At 36.8% G+C, this 14,744-nt stretch overlaps 1 protein-coding gene across 1 annotated transcript in view; it reads left to right on the top strand.

Annotated features, from left to right (window-relative positions):
* Window positions 1-14,744, top strand: part of GPC6 (glypican 6) — a 719,541-nt gene that overhangs the window by 512,687 nt on the left and 192,110 nt on the right. The window contains exon 4 of the mRNA XM_062487801.1: window positions 12,688-12,853. Within this exon, the coding sequence (XP_062343785.1) occupies window positions 12,688-12,853 (166 nt within the window). The remainder of the gene's footprint in view (window positions 1-12,687; window positions 12,854-14,744) is intronic.

The raw sequence follows: 14,744 nt of genomic DNA on the forward strand, positions 1-14,744 counted from the left end.
AGCCTGATTCCTGTGTTTCAGGGTTTCAGTCTTGGCTAAATGTGTTTAATAATATTTTTTTCATTTCTCTAACTTTTTCTCATCCTAATAGGTGCCCAGAAGTTATTTTTGTTCCATCTCTAGCAGAAGCAATGTCACTTATCTCACCATTTTGTAAGCGTCCACACAGCCTGTCAGGAGTCTTATAGGTAGAACAAGAGATAGGAATGGGGATGAGATATATGGGTTGTGAAGGGCTGATTATAGTAAGAACCCATTTCCTGAAGTCATCTTGTACAAGGGAGTACTTCTGCAACATTATTTTGTATATTTTTGTTCCAATGTTGTTTGCCAAAGCTGTCTTTTTAAAGCACTGCTGATTTCACTGTGGTATTCCTGTTGTCTTCTTCACTCAGGGTGAATAATATTGCTGCACTGAGGACTTCTCTCCCATCTTGTGAAATACCTTTTGTGTTTTGGACACGACAGACTTTCCTTACTTTTAAAAGGTTTGGAAAGTGGTTGTGGTAGAGTAGCTGACAGTTCATCCATACCGGAGATGGTAAGGATGAGACATCATTCTGCAGGCATTATAAATGGATATCTGGCACCACGAGTGCCTTTATGCTTTGAGAGTGTTTATCCTTGTGGTTCTGGAAACCAGACCACTAGGTGGATTATATTGCTGTACATAAATTGCGTTCCAGCATGTTTTATAAATCAGGTGGCTTAATCAAATAAAGACAAATGGCAATGGAATAGCTTAAATACAAATTTACTACCAGGTATCCATTAAAAAGCATTATATGTATTTTCCCTTTACTGGATTTTCTGACTTGGCCAGCAATAAATTCCATAATTTTTCACTTAGAGACATGGGTCAAATTGTCATTCAGTCTGTGTGGTCTTTTGAGGTTCAAGATTAATGTGTTTGGTTTTTTTGTTTTTTTTTTTCATCCAGCAAGGACTGACATCTTATTTTACAAGCTGTAAATCTTCTTCCTCTTTCTTAAAGGAGAACTGGGCATGCTGAGGGAGAAATACAAAAATCCTTTTCTTTGTCTAGTTGCAGGTGGGGTCAGTCAACAGGACAGTCAAGACTGCCCTATTTTTTTAGAAAGATTGTGACAGTCAATTGGGAAGAATGACACCAGCAGGGACGAGGGCAGTCCCAGTTACAAACCTTCCCCCATATGCACTGTGTCTCAGACTGAGATTTCAGGAGTTCTCCATGGAGAACATAGCTGCAGTGCCTGCATCAGATCCTCAGTTGAGCAGTGGTATTGTGGCCACTGACTACATCAGCAGAAGATCTGTGGAGGCATGACAGACCCAGAGTCCACCTAAAAAAAGACAAAAGCACACAGGGTGGTTTTATGCATAGATATCACATCCTGACACGCGGTCACAATGTGACCACAATAGCTGGGAGCACTGCACTTCTGGGTTGATGCATGGAGTCGATGGAGGAAATTATTACTCCTTCCCATGCCTTCCAAATCCATTTAATATAAAATCTTTAAGCTGAGGGTGTATCGGATAATAAAGTGATAAGAAAAGATGATGCACGTGATCTTAGCCAACAGCTGGGAAGTGTGCATCTGGGACAGGGGCTTCAGTGCATACTGCAGAGCACTTCTGCCCACTGAGGATGATATAGGTTCACCACTTTCAGGGGCTGGTGACAGATCTAAAAGATGGCACATAAAAGAATGATTTCTTCACTTGAGAAAGTAAGAACTCTAAATCAATACAATTACAGTAGTTCATAGAGATAACTGAAATTCCTGGGTTTTAAATTACTCTGGCAAAATTTCTGAGCAAATGAAAATAATCTTGGGCTATATTGTTTACTTCCTTAATATCTTCTTTATTTTTCTCATTTATAAATCTGCTGGTCTTCGATACTAGTTGGCCCTATTCAAAATTAATTTTCTTGCTCAGTTTTGAGTAAAAGAAAAAGTAATTTGAATAACATCTTACCTTGTGAGAATTTATGAGGAACAAGATATTAAAAATATTTCTATATGGTTGTAGACACTATTTCTGGTTTGTACATCATCCTATAATTCATGGTAGGATAAATGAAGATTTAATAGCAAATTTCACATACAATCTATCTCTAAATAAAATAAAAAGTAAAGTCTGATTGTCAGATATATTTTAATAGATTAGGTTTGATCTGCTTCCTTCAGGTATGAACAAATAACCAGCTTAAACTTGGCAAATTGTTTTTTATTTGGTACTTCCTTCTTTCAATCCAATGCTACAATGTCCTTACTTTCCATTGGAATTATTTCCTAAAAAACTTCATTACCTAAAGTATAATATTACAATACCAGTTATCATAAAGTCAATTTGCTGCTAAAGTTCACCCTTCTGCTATCAGGGAAAAGACAATATGTCTAATTTTAGTTTTTTCATACACAACTTCAGGTTTTCTTATGTTTATGCGAATATGAGTGTGAAGAAGAAAGAAAATTGAATCTTTTACACAGGACAAGTTTGTTTTAATATGTAAAACATTCTCTGTGAAATTATATACTTGACTTTGTAGTCATCTAGTGCTAGTACTTCGGACCATGTTTTTCTATAGTGTACAACTCAGATACAAAATGCTGAGAAGATCGTTGTTCATAGAAACATTAATTCCCCTAACTATTCTTGTTTTAATCACCTCCTTATGTTTCTTTTGCAGTGTCTTGGAAGTATGACACACAGACACTAGTGAGGATCCCTCTGTTTTTATGTTTTATGTCTATAGGTATGGAGTTATGAGGAAGGGATTAAAAGGGATATAAAAGAAAATAAAATTATGAGATGGAGATTTACTCTCAGCTATGCAGTTCTAAAAACTGCAAGTGTGATACTCAGCAGAAATTTGAGCACACATCCCATAAACAGGTCATTCCAGACCATGGTCATCATCCCAGATGCACTTGAGCATCTGTTAAATATTTTATATATAGTACTTATATTTACAAGTAGTTCCCTGAAAACCTAACAAGAGTATTTGAAAGTCCATAAAGAAGGAAATGTTAACATGGAGCTGTAGGGTGATCTCACATGACTTGGGCCCACATAATGCAGTGGGCATTTATGGATCCTATTAATAGATGGTGAACTATTTTTAAAGAATTGCTCTGCTTCTGAATATATTACCAAGACATTGTGGTTGACTACTGGAACCCAGCAATCTGTCTGACTAGATCCATACTGGGATACCTTAAAGATCTGACATCCTTCTTCCCTCTAGAACTCAAGGAAATACCTAAATGTGTTTTGCTTCAACCTCTGTACTTGCATATGATTCACACAGAATTCGTTTTACTGTCCTATCTGTTGTGGTTCATGTTGTGCTTAATTCACACCATGACATTAAAAAGGAGAATAAGCAAAATATTATATTCTATTGTGTCCCAGAAAATTAACATCTTGCTTTGTACTGGGTTGTGGGGTCTTCAGAAAACAGTGTCTTTTTAAAGCAGGCTTTACATTCCTTAGTGCCTTGATGACTGTGTTTTGTACCTAATCTGTCTCTGACACTGTGTGACCAGCTTATTGCAAATAATCAGTGAATGTTTTGTTTCAAAACTCAGCACTCTTTATTTGGTCTTTTGATTTTCATGGAGAAGGACCAAGAACATGAGCAACTTGGAAAATCTTGTTTGATTTATATGGATGTTCCTTAGCCTTTTTTCCCCAGTAGCCCGGGGCTCATAATGAAATTTTACCATTTGAATTTACCTGAAAATTTTTCAATATAGGAATATGATGAGGCTTACCAAGTAGGCAAAGCCGTCAAACTTGGATTTTCCTGCTTCATTACTCCTACAATTTTATTTCTTTCTGTAGTAAAAATACCTTCCTTTTAGTACTAATCTACCCAGTTCCTACCTTTTGTCACTGTGAACATGCTGCCCAGACAATTCATCTGTTACACAGAAACAGCTGGAAGGAATCTACATATCCTTACTTGCTGTTTCTAGGAGATTGCTATTGTCAACATTACTATTTAGTGACCCCCTTACTAAAAACTTTAAAGTGTCTTTTACATCTTGACTCCAGATTTCTTAGAGCAGGAAGGAGCAAGAACAAGTTGGGTCAGTCTTTTGTCACCTGTCACCTCGAATTATTGCATAACTTATCATCAACCAAGACTGACGGTAGTATGTACGCGTTTATTTTTTTCTCATGAGTGTGTTGTTGCTGACATTGCACAACTAAGACATCCCGCAGCCCTTTCCACCACTCTGATTCATGCCCTTTTTAAGTCAGTGAAACAATTCACACATCAGTAGACAGTGAAGGAGAGGTACTTGTGAGTACTTGTGAGTGATCAGAGCAGTTTTGCCACTGCTCTCTCTCTGAGAGAACTGCTTTTCTTCTCAAGTGTTTTTTTTGTGGGCATGGTGAATCATAGGCAATCAGCAAGAATGCTCTCAGGTATATAGTCTGCATTTCAAACTTCATGGGTGTTGCAAGTAGGACTGACTTTGACCATTCTTCACATCACTTTCTTATCCAGACACTGCTGCACAAGACGTCTAAGAGCACGATTTGATCATTATCTCCTGCTGTGACAGCTCTCTTTCTCTCAGAGTTTTTCCTTCTGCTTATCTGGGGGTTTGATTTTCAGATTATCAAGGACTTCCCTTTCTATTTATGATTTGTACCTGGGCAATACTTAACCTACTTCTCTACAGAAGTTTTTTTTTTCCTCACAGGGAGCACGAGGCTGAAAGAAATGAGCACACTCTCTTTTAAGCGAGAGGCAGTTTAGATTTTTTTCTCTGGGAAGAAATCAGAGTAGCTACTTTTTATTAAGAGAGTGTCTTAAAGTTCAGGTTCCAGAAGAAATGGTGGGTTTTGAAAGCCTAACAGCTGTGATATTCTTTCTTTGTTTCTGTGTAATAGAAAATTTTTCATCTTCTAGGACTGAATGGAAGAAATTATTTCAGAGATTTTTCACCTTAGTGTTGTCCTTGAAATGCTAGGAAAGTAACAGATGGAATCTGTACCTCAAATTCTGTTTAATGTGGGATTATTCTAAAAACAGATGAGAAAGATAAATACTCTTCCACAAAATTTGCAGGGCAGATTTTTCAGCTCAGTGATATCTCATGAGATGTAAATCCTCGTGTCCTGGAGTATTTTCTCAGCTTGCGTGATTTTAAGTCAAATAAATTTTCATTTCCACTCAGTTTGTTTGAATTTAATTATGTTTCTGACAGGTAAAATGGGATTGAAGAATATTTTAATATTTATATCTGGGTAGTCAAACATTTTATTTGGTAAAAAAAAATCTTTAAAGTGTCATGCAGAAGTGAATTGAGAGATTAAAAACCAAGCTTTACACAAAATATCTTGTGACTGCCACTTTTCAAGTGGTTTTCTAAATTTAGATTTTCTGTATTCAGATCATCTGATAAGTAATTATCCTATTTTCCTAAAAATAGGAGAGGCTATACTTTTCCTCTGTAAATAGACCTTCAGCCTCGCCCAAGTAAACATCTGAACATTTTGTCCTTATCTTTATATTGCTCTTGATTTCTGTAGGGAAATTGTGAAGTTCCACAACTTACCTCTCCAATAGCTATTTATTATTTGATGTTAAACCTCCTGCTGTAATCTCATAGAGACTTCCAGACATTATTTTCATATGGCCACTTTCACAATTACATGTTGTGATAACTTAAGCAAATTATAGACAGGAGTGATGCCCATAGGCAGTGTTCAAAAATTCTGATGCTTAACTTTTAGGGGTTTCTACACTTAAATTCTTTTATAAATGTCTTGTAATATTTTGTGGTTTTTCATCTGCTAAATAGAGGGCCAATATTAGTACACCTTTCAGAATTATGCACATACACAACTGGGATGACGAAACAAGTAAGAAAAATGCCTCAAATTTTAATAGGCTTTAGAAAGAGAGGTAGTTGCCATATTTCTAATGATTTCAAAGTCATGGATACTGCAAAAGGGCATCTCAGTTAGACAAGAAAAATGGCTAACATTTCCTCTTCTTTCTTAGTGCTGCACGGTTTGTTATCAGATTGTAAATGTTTTATTTTTATTTTTACATTATAAAACTTATCTAGGGTTCAACTATATTGCCCTAATTTTTTCTAATTATTTAATGAACATCTTGAACTATACCTTAAGCATTCGCTAGAAAAATATTTTCTGTGATATGAATATATTAAAATTTAAATGACCATGTTTTGTCTCATCATATTAATGAAATATACTATACTGGGATTGTGGGTATCTTACAGCTGCTTAAAGGCCTGTAGTTTTCTATTTTTAATTTTATATAATTCAAGCACAAAGTCATAGGCACTAGTACAAAGCTACAGTAATTAAACTAGCTCTTCTAGCTTTCAGTCATCTGGGATGAAATTGTTAAAAATATAGCTGTTTTTGTCCTTAGGGAGTTAATATTAGACTAGACTTTTGGTTGATACAAGCAATATTCTCAAACTGACCTTCTACAGCATAAATTCCTGTGTATGGCTGATGCAGTACTTCCATTTTTCTATCAGTTTGTGCTATAAAAGCATTGAACTGAGGTCTCAACTTCTATGAGCCAGTCTTAAGCAATGAGAATGCTCTACTTCAATAGAGCATTCAAAATCTTATTAATATTTCTGTGTAGTTTTAATTGGATGCATACAGACATAATTTCAGCTGAAAATCACCGAAAATAACTTTCTTGATACCTTGACTATTAAATTAAATCAGCAATAACACACTGTTCATGAAAACAGACAAAATATGGACAAAAAGAAAATTTGATTACTTGGATCCAACAGTGAGCAAATCTTCCATGAAGAAAAGAAAGAGCAAAAGGAGCAAAACCATCACTACAAGCTAAGCTTTACCTGCTTTTCTCAGTAATAAAAACAAACAATAAAAAAATCAATAGGGAATTACTGTAACATGTGGAGAAGATAATGTCAAAGGTATATGGCAAAAAATAGCCACTAATTGGGCTGAAGTTTCATCATTGTCCTGAAGTTAATTAAAGATTAAATTAAGCAAAAAGCTCTTAGGATGTGTGATCCAAAGGTTTCTAATACTCTTGTGTGCCCTATAAAGTGTGCTTTGTGATGCATCTCAGTCTGATCCTTGTTACATCACTGTTACGAGTGATCCGAAGTTATGGGTTTTTTGCTTAGGAGAAATTTCCTCAGTACTAGCAGATTAAGTGTAATTCTTAACTAATGGTTTTTCTTCCTCCTTTTCTTCTGAAATCACAAGCATGAAAAACTAACCCTTATGTCCCCTTTGATTTTTAAATGGAATATTTGATAGAAATGCTAGAATTAAACTGTGGAAGACTTTTTGTACAGGAATCCCTAGAATTGTACCATGGAGTTCTCCGCAGATTAGCTTTCTAATCTGTAAAACAATGTGTGGACACTTCTTGAAGTTAGTCAAGACATTCAAATGTACAAAAGTTAAAATTCTGACCTGACCACACACATAAGCGTTTTATTACACAAGGATAGTGAAGGGCCTGGAGGGGAAGCCGTATGAGGAGTGGCTGAGGTCGCTTGGTCTGTTCAGTCTGGAGGAGACCAAGGGGAAACCTCATTGCAGTCACAACTTCCTCATGAGGGGAAGAGGAGGGAGAGACACTGATCTCTTCTCTGTGGTGGCAGTGACAGGACTGAGGGAATAGCCTCAAGTTGTGTCAGAGGAGGTTTGGGTTTACTTTCTTTACCCAGAGGGTGTTTGGGCACTGGACCAGGCTCCCCAGGGAAGTGGCCCGCTGTTTCAAATGAGAGGAGTTCCTTTGGGTGCACAGGAAACGTAGGAAATATGTGTGTCCCCTGATATGGTCTCAGCAGTGATTCATTTTGCTCATATTTTACAAATTTTATTTTATGCCAAAAAAATGACAGGATCTGGATCTAAGAATGTGTATGGAGTTACTCTGTGAGTTTAGGTACGTTCAGTATAGTTTTGGAAGAACACTCCTACCTTCTTACCAGACAACACATGCCAGCCACTTTGGTAAGAAATCTCCTATAAATAAAAGAGAAACCGTGTCTCAACATAATTGATCCTTCTAAAGATGACCAGTTGTTTATTCAGTTTCTCTGATTCTTTTATCAGAAAAAAAAATTTTTGTTCATATACTTGACAAAGCCAAGGATTTTGATTATAAAAGCAGGTCAAATACATAACAAAGCAGTCTGCAAATGCAGTGTTACAACAGAGTAAAATTTCCTGGCTTTCACCCAAGTAAGTTCTCTCCTCAATTATTTATATTTGCAAGTTCACCATTGCAAAATGTGTCTTCTAGATGAAATAATATTCCTCCTAGACTTTCCAAAGGGGGAAAACAAGTGTTCAGTAATGAAGCCCTGAAGAATATTGCTTTTGGGGGATTTTGCATGTATGCAAAAACATGCATTTAGGTAAAGCTGAAGCTGTCAGAAAATGTTACAAAATGCAGTAATGTAACATGTCCTGAAGCTACTAGGCTCAATCAAAGCTCAGAAAGGCACTTTTCTGATGTCCTGTGTTCCACAGATACTTAGGCTAAAATGAAGCCGTCCTAGTGAGTCAGGGAGACAGCATGCTATAATTTATGACTCCTCTATAGCAGTTTCCCCAGTTATGTCATTCAGTGTGATCTGACTGATTTATATGATTTACGTAGGAACCAGTTATTTCTAAACTTTGAAGTCTATGCAAATTTCACTGCTGCAATTATTTGAGAGCCAATGGCAATGTGCTTGAAAAGACAAAACGAAAAAGAAAATCAAGCTGTACCCATCCACATGTATTACTTACAGAAAAAGCATTGCAACTCCTGAGCTGAGAAACAGCTCTCCTCAGGAAATGCAGGTTTGTAGGTTTTGAATACCTCTGAATGAAATTAATATCTGCTTTTTGTCTGGTCTTCAGAAAAGTACTTAAGTGTGAGAGACTCTGAATATTACTTGTTTTAAGATGTAAATGAGAAATGGGGGTTTCAATATGCATTTCATAGCGTTTTCCAGCACCAAGGAGGTGGTTGAAAATCAGCTTTCTGTGGTAATCTCCAGATTTCATGAGCTCATAGCTTTCTGAAATACTCACACTCTAAGCTGGATTCTTTTTATATTTTATATTCTTTTTTGTATTCCTTTTATATTTTTATAAGATTTCAGAATCTTGGATCAAAATTTGACTAATTTTTGCATGAGAGATAATTCAGCTGTTGAGGGAAGAAAAAGGTCTAACTTTTTTCTCTGAAAAGAAAGCTACAGAAAAAACAGCTGAAGCTGAGAACTGGAATCTAGCTGCTCACTGAATACTAGGTTGGTTCAGTGCTAGAAAAGCACTTAACTGCTGTAATATACTATTTAAATTTTAGCCTTCAAGCTTCAAAAGTAGCTGTGCTATTGTTAATATTTTCCTGAGCCACAGTTTGTATTCCTAAAGGTGCATCAGTACTGCTAAGTGACAAGCAAATATGGGGCAGGATTGAGAACAGGACTCGCCCCTTGCCTGGGATTAATTGTCAGCCCTCTTCACAGGTGTGTTTTGGACCTCTTCACCTGTCTGTCCATGCAATATATTTCCGGCAGGATAGACACTGCCTCCAGAAACCTGCACAAAGCTATTTGTCTCGTTGTAGCCCCGTCCCTTCTTTCAATGCTGAGCAGAGTATAGTCTAAGCACTATGAAACTTCTGCTGTCACTTCAAAACACACATTATACTTAGTTTTCTTTTACTCCCATTGCCTGCATTACTGACTCCTATTATTCTAAACACTTTGAGCTGAAAAATAACCACACAAAATAATAATTGTCTATTTTAATCACTCAGGCACTAAGTGGAACCCAGAGGAGGTGTAGTGCCAATGAGATGTGGTGGTATGGGATGTGGCCAGCTTGGAGCAGAGGGTCCAAGCAGTAAGCAAAGTGAATGTCAGCCAGCAGGCACAGAAATTCATCTGTGCTTGTATTGTATGTCACCAGTGTAGCATATTCTGATACCAAGTTCTGCAACATCCAGCTTGATCAGCGAGGATCTGCTTATGTTAGTCTTTTTCAGACAATGACGTAGTTAAGTCAGATGCAGATATAAATAACATGACAGAGGCTTCTGTAGAAACCTTCCCCATCTGCTCTTTGCTTGGACCCACCTCTTGGATTCTTCTCTTAAAAAACATCACTTCTAACATAAGCAGAGGACCTTTCTTTCTGGTAAAATGCTATTAATGATGCCACCATTTTGTATGAGAGATATTAAGACACTTATGAGACACCTGGGTCCTGTCCATTCTTTTTGAGTGGCTGGAAGTTATCCTGACTACTTCACAGTGGAGTGTGACCAGAAGTACTCTGTTAAAGCAGTTGTGTAGTGTGGGAAGAACTGAAGATTCACAGGGCCTGTGATACTCTTAACTGGCCATTAGAGTTCTGTCCTAGCAGAACTGGGACATGATCTGGATCTCTGGCATCTCTGCAGAGTCATAGCATCATAGCTATTTTCCTCTCAGACTGCTCTTGTTATGAAATAAGGCCCACATAAATATTGGTGATATTTCTTTTACAAAAAGACAATATAAGAAAGGTAATATATAATATAAAGTCAGGGACCTCCTCCTCTCTTTTAGATATGCTTTTCAAGAATTAGACTGACAGAAAGTTTTTGTGTAAGATCAAGGTCTTATAGGTATATGTCAGTACAAGTACCAAAGTGGATTTGGGAAGGTGTGGATGGGAAAACTTGTGGATTCCAGCTGAATTTAGGGGTCAGCTAAGTGCTGATAACTTGGCATTAACAAGACTACTGGAACTGGGAAGAATCATAACTTTAAGCATGAAAGGAACCTAGCTGACAAAACTCTCAGTACTCACAGATGGAAATATCTCTGGCTTTAAGCAACAATTTCAATGTAAACTTGAATATCCTGTTGTTGACAGTAAATATAAGTATTCTGATTATGTCCTTCTTTGGTGCTAGTCTTTTTGCAAAAATTGACTTGTTCTAGGTTTGGAGGTATACAGCAGTTGGATAAGTGACTCTAAAATGTGGTTCTGAGCAGTGAAAATTAATAAAGTCCACCTTTTCTGAATTTGGATTTTCTGCTGTTCAGTAAGGTAGAAATTTCTCCTTGTGTTTTTTCTAACCAATGGGTCATACATAGGATCATTTTCAATGTGGATTCTTTGCTATCTATGAGGAATTGACCTCGTGTTTCACCCTTTTCCTCAGTAAAGGCAATAATAGAACCTCTCTCCTTTTTCTCTCAGCTGTCTATTTAAAAGAAAAAACATGTAGGGTCTTAATGTACTGAGACTTGAAGTACTTGGTTAAATTTGATTGAAACTGGCTGACAGTTCAAAAGCCATTGGAAAAGGATGGATAAATATACCTTCACACATATCATCGGTGTTCTGCTAGTAAAGATGCATTTCCTTAGGAAACTAAAGCAAAAATCCCTTCTGAGCATATTCAGAAGCATGGGCTGTATCTCAGAACCATTTTAATTTAAAAATGCCCTGTGTAAAGACTATGTGCTGTACAGTACTCCAAAAATCAGAAGGGAGAAACAAACTCCAGAGGAAAAAAAAAAATGAAACATAATTTTAGTGCAATTCTGATGATACAAATTACATCCGTCAGTTCAGCCTATACCACTATAGTGCAAAGTTAGATTCATGCTTTCAGCACGTTACCATAATTATGTAAAAAATAGTTTAAACCCTTGAAATTCCTATAAGTAATGTTGCATCTATTCATAAGCCAACATGATGAGTGAAAGGAGTGCCATTGCTTTGTAATCTCCGGTCCAGGAATTTTGAAATCACTGAGGAACCTGCAGCTCTTTGTCATTGCTCTAGATTGTCACTCCAGCATGAGATACTTGTGCTTCACTGTACTGTGACAAGATGCTAATGTGATGAGTACCTAGTGCACACTTTTAATCCAAGTCAGAAACTCTGGCATGAAAATGTATATTTTACTAGCACATATGACTTTTAAAGTCTGAGATTAGACAATTAAATACAGAAGTTCACATGTGCAGACATGTCGTGCTGATTCAAAAATTGAAATGTATTAGATTGTCTATAATGCTTTTTGTCACTTGAGATGCTGAAAGCATACAAAAAAACCCCAAAAACAACCAAACCCTGTCTGATCTCTTTATGAATTTGTCTAAGAAGGAAGGATATTTTTGTCTGAAAACAGAATTATATCCCTTTGGCATCGTGTAGTTCTGAATAAATTTATAGAAACTGTCAAGATTATCCTGGATTTACTGTGCTTTAATAAAGAGGAGATTTTAATCCAGTGCTGGTGTGACTGACAGTTCTAGCTCACATAGGAAGAGTGAGAAGACTCCTCAGGATCCTCCATGGTAGGATCAATCTGCTACTACCCAGCTAATTCCCTGGATGTTTTTCCTTTGCTTCTCCAGGAGATTTCATGTGGGAGGGCTGGGGAGGCAAGCACTGCAATCAGTAGGGGAGTGTTGATTTCTGCATTCCTGAAAGTCGCTGCTGTGCTATATGAAGATAATTGGCAGGAATCTATTAGTTTTATAGGAGGGTGTTATTAAGGGTTAAGCTCTTTTCACAAATTGCCCCTTCTGCACTTACTGCTTGAGAGGCATAATCTCAGCCATCCCGAAATTCACAGAACAGGAGATTGATTTCCTCCTTTTTCTTTTTCTTTCCCTGCCTTAAACTCTGCAGGTCAGTCCCACCCCAGGGTGCATCCGGGCGTTAATGAAGATGTTGTACTGCCCTTACTGCAGAGGACTTCCCACTGTGAAACCTTGCAACAACTATTGCCTCAATGTAATGAAGGGATGCCTAGCAAATCAGGCTGATTTGGATACTGAGTGGAATCTGTTCATAGGTAAGAAGAGTTTAAATATTAGTGGAAGGAAACTCTGACAATATCAAATCTCTGCAGGATTCTGTGAGGTTAGAAGGCACTGTTGGTCAATATTCGGAGTGAAGCATCTGCAGATGCAGCTCACTTTCTAATTGAACTTCATGGCTTGTAGTAAGTAATAACTGCTCACCCTGCCCTAAGCCAGGCACATTTCACATTTCCAAAGGAATGGTGTGGTGTTACAGCTCCCAAGCTGAATTATTACATGCTATGTGAAATGCTGAGAAAGATTTGGTTGAGGATTTGATAACAAGCTTAACATGGAAGAAAGAGTAAGTATTACAACTGAAAACTAGGCTTTTGCAAGCTGAGAGGATAATAATGTTGTATAGCATCAAGTCAACATAAATCACAATAGCTGCTGTTCTTAATTCTGGTAGTACATAGTCAAAAAGCTTTAAAAGTTTTATATATGAGAAATTATTAATTCCTCATTCTTGCTTAAAATATGTTAATATCTCCTAGTGTACTGAAGAGAAAGTACCAAACGTGCAACCCAATGTTAGAATGGAGCATAGAATATATGCTTAAGAAAAACTGCTCCCACAGTTTATTTACATAATTCTTCACTCAAGTAAACTAAGAATAAAAAAAGAAATGTCCCTTAAAGAGCCATTCAGCTATCCTGTAGCAAAACAAAGCAAAACAAAAAAACAACCAAATAAAAAAAACAACACCAAAACCCACAAGCAAAAAATAAAAACCTCTCAGAAAAGTAACATATAACAAGAACTATTACTTTTAAGTTGCTTTTGGTGATAGGCTAGGATGACAATTAGACAAGGCTGATGATAATATGGAAGGAATGGAACAGCTAGTTAGCCTAGACACTAATGAGCGTTATAGTCTAGACTAGATTTCAGAAAAGTAAATGCAGCTGGAAAAAATGGAATAAAACTTTCTTTAGTGTAGCTGAAGAAAGGAAATTTATTTTCTATTTTTGGAAAGATAAAATCTAAGCAGTCTCATTCTGCTTAATTTCAAACCCCACTGACCAATGTGACTTTGAAAATTTGACTCTGACTCATTCAAGGATTTTTGCTTTAGTCAGCAGTGGAAGATGGATAGGGAGAATAAAACAGGATGAAAAATGAATCAGAGTATAGAAAGTGAAAACGAGCATTGAGCGTGCTATAAAAATAGCATGCAAACAACAATATTAAACAAATGATGCAGATACACTTGCCTTCCCAGTCTCTTGTACTGGTTAAAGGAGTTGACATTAGAAACAGTGCTGTATGGAGGAATACCTATGGGATTACTGAAGTAAAAAGGAGAATCTGATCATCATCAGAAAGCTAAACAGAAGCTGATGGGAAAACAATGCTAAGCTGTTAAGGACATTGCATAAGATGCTTTCTCTGTCACTGAATAATAAGAAAGTGCTGAATTGCCACTAATTCTGATTAAAAAAAAAAAAGTAGGATTTTAAGAAAAAAAACCAAACATTTGAACTAAAGCAACAGAGTTTTTGTTAAGGCAAGCACCTGTTTAAATCAAGAGCTGGAAGTTAAGTTTTGAGGTGTTAGAGAAGATTTCCTTTTCTGGTGCTTTAAATTCAGTGAGAGTCCTGGACATGGTGAGACATGTTGGAAAGTATGGAAATGCTTACAGATTCAGGCTTTCAGTCTTTGCTGCAAAGCCCTTGTCTTCATCAACATCTCTCTGGTTTTGATTGTTCTTACTCTCAGAAAATAAAATCTGCCTGAAAGCTTGCATGTTATGTTAAAACATAGTGCTAATTTATTAAATACCATGTGAGGCAGGCTACTAAGCAATTATCCCTGCAGTTCCATGATGAGAAGGCAATATACAATACAAATACATAAGATCATATTTCCTCCTTCTTCTA

This window comes from Cinclus cinclus, chromosome 2 (genome assembly GCF_963662255.1).
Source record: "Cinclus cinclus chromosome 2, bCinCin1.1, whole genome shotgun sequence".
Taxonomy (NCBI): domain Eukaryota; kingdom Metazoa; phylum Chordata; class Aves; order Passeriformes; family Cinclidae; genus Cinclus; species Cinclus cinclus.